Source organism: Notothenia coriiceps, unplaced genomic scaffold, assembly GCF_000735185.1.
Source record: "Notothenia coriiceps isolate Sejong01 unplaced genomic scaffold, NC01 NC01_scaffold00001064, whole genome shotgun sequence".
Lineage (NCBI taxonomy): Eukaryota > Metazoa > Chordata > Actinopteri > Perciformes > Nototheniidae > Notothenia > Notothenia coriiceps.
This window is the reverse complement of record NW_011333765.1, coordinates 249-2,216: the sequence shown is the minus strand read 5'-3', so window position 1 is coordinate 2,216 and position 1,968 is coordinate 249. Positions and strand designations below refer to the sequence as shown.

Sequence of the window (1,968 nt, the reverse complement as noted above, 5' to 3'; positions counted from 1 at the left end):
GGATTAGACAGCTGTCAGTATGGGGTCATAACGCCGCTCTGCGATGTCTCCAGCAGGATGCAGAATGTTGGGGAGCAGGGTCACATGGCCCTGCTGGGTCACAGCCTGTCCGCCTACATCTCTGTGCTGGACAGAGAGAGACTGAGGAAGCTGACCATCCGCATCCTGTCCGACACCACGCTGTGGCTCTGCAGACTCTTCAGGTACGCCTGCTGTGGATGGAAAACACACTTACGTTTTGTTCGGGTTGTGTTGATTATTACAAAGTAAAAAAAGCAGCAGCACAGTGTGTTTCTATCACAGCCATTGTAGATTGGTGAGCAATGAATCCTAAAACCCAGAAATTAGTTAGCATTTTACCACTTCCCGTTCCCTTCTCTCAATGACAACGATTTGTGAACGTGTCTTTGGTTAGAAGCCTAAAATCAGATCTTTGGTTAACACAAGCTGTTTGTGTTTTGTTTTGCAGCATACAATCACTATCCCACTGGTGAATGAATGAAGGTTCCATATCTCGTAAAAATTGTGTCCAAATGAGACTACTAAAAGTTCTCACACCAAACATTAGCCGCCTTTAGCTTAGCGGTGGTGACGTGAAGTTGTGAAATGTGTGATGTACTTTCTTTTGAATTTAACATTAGCGCTTAACCTCTGGTGATGAATTTATGTTTCAAAATCCTAAAGTGGTGTTAATAACAACAAACGTGTGAGTATCATAAACTTTTTAACCAAAGATTTTATTTTCTTCAATATTCCAAAATCCATTATATTATCACTGCACCGCTCTATAAAGTCCTCACACACACATGGCCGATACCAACAAGATAACGAATGATATTATATTTTAAAAAGAAGATCATAACCTGTAGTTAATGAGGTGGAGAAAGGTTAAGTTGTTAAGACTAATATCCAAAAGCTTGGACCTAACCATATCTCACTGACATCACGGTTATCAACACAAAAAATGCAAACTCTTCAAATGTTCATTTATGTTTCTAGCAAACTTGATCAAAAACTTCCTCTGTTAATTTCTGCTTGTGTACTAATTCAATGTGTCCCTCAGCTATGAGAACGGCTCCGCCTACTTCCACGAGGATGACAGGGACGGCCTGGTGAAAGTGTGTCGGCTGGTCATCAACGCCCGCTATGAAGAGTATTCCTCTGAGGGATATGCAGTGCTCAGCTCCAAACAGCCAGTCATCTACCAGAGTGCCTCCGGGAGGCCCGGCCTGGGCCAGCATCTGTGCAGCCAGGTAGGGGGGGTGATTCAAGCCCCTGTGTGCCAGAATGGCATGTGAATATATCATGTTGGAGAGACCTATACTATCGCTTGGATCTGAAATAAAATATTCAAATTTTCGGGGCTTAAAAAGCTAGCGGTGCAAATAACAAAGTCAATCAAAAATATTGAGAACATTATGTTGCTCTTTTGGACAACATAACAATATTCTGCCAAAAGCAGACACACACTTTTATATGATATTACATTACATTACATTGCATTTAGCTGACCCTTTTCTCAAAAGCGACTTACAATAAGTGCATTCGACCAGGAAGATATAAACTTGAAGAAAACAGAATCATATACAGTGGGGCAAAAAAGTATTTAGTCAGCCACCAATTGTGCAAGTTCTCCCACTTAAAAAGATGAGAGGCCTGTAATTTCCATCCTAGGTATACCTCAACTATGAGAGACAAAATGAGAAAAAAAAAATCCAGAAAATCACATTGGCTGATTTTTAAAGAATTTATTTGCAAATTATGGTGGAAAATAAGTATTTGGTCAATAACAAAAGTTCATCTCAATACTTTGTTATATACCCTTTGTTGGCAATGACAGAGGTCAAACGTTTTCTGTAAGTCTTCACAAGGTTTTCACACACTGTTGCTGGTATTTTGGCCCATTCCTCCATGCAGATCTCCTCTAGAGCAGTGATGTTTTGGGGCTGTCGCTGGGCAACACAGACT

At 40.9% G+C, this 1,968-nt stretch overlaps 1 protein-coding gene across 1 annotated transcript in view; it reads left to right on the top strand.

The window, feature by feature from the left end:
* The window catches only part of LOC104958631 (pyridoxal-dependent decarboxylase domain-containing protein 1-like), a 2,210-nt gene extending 912 nt beyond the window's left edge, over positions 1-1,298 (top strand). Inside the window, exons 2-3 of the mRNA XM_010786389.1 lie at positions 57-203; positions 1,064-1,298. Of these exons, the coding sequence (XP_010784691.1) occupies positions 58-203; positions 1,064-1,298 (381 nt within the window). The 5' untranslated portion in view covers position 57. The remainder of the gene's footprint in view (positions 1-56; positions 204-1,063) is intronic.
* Positions 1,299-1,968: the final 670 nt, after the last annotated feature.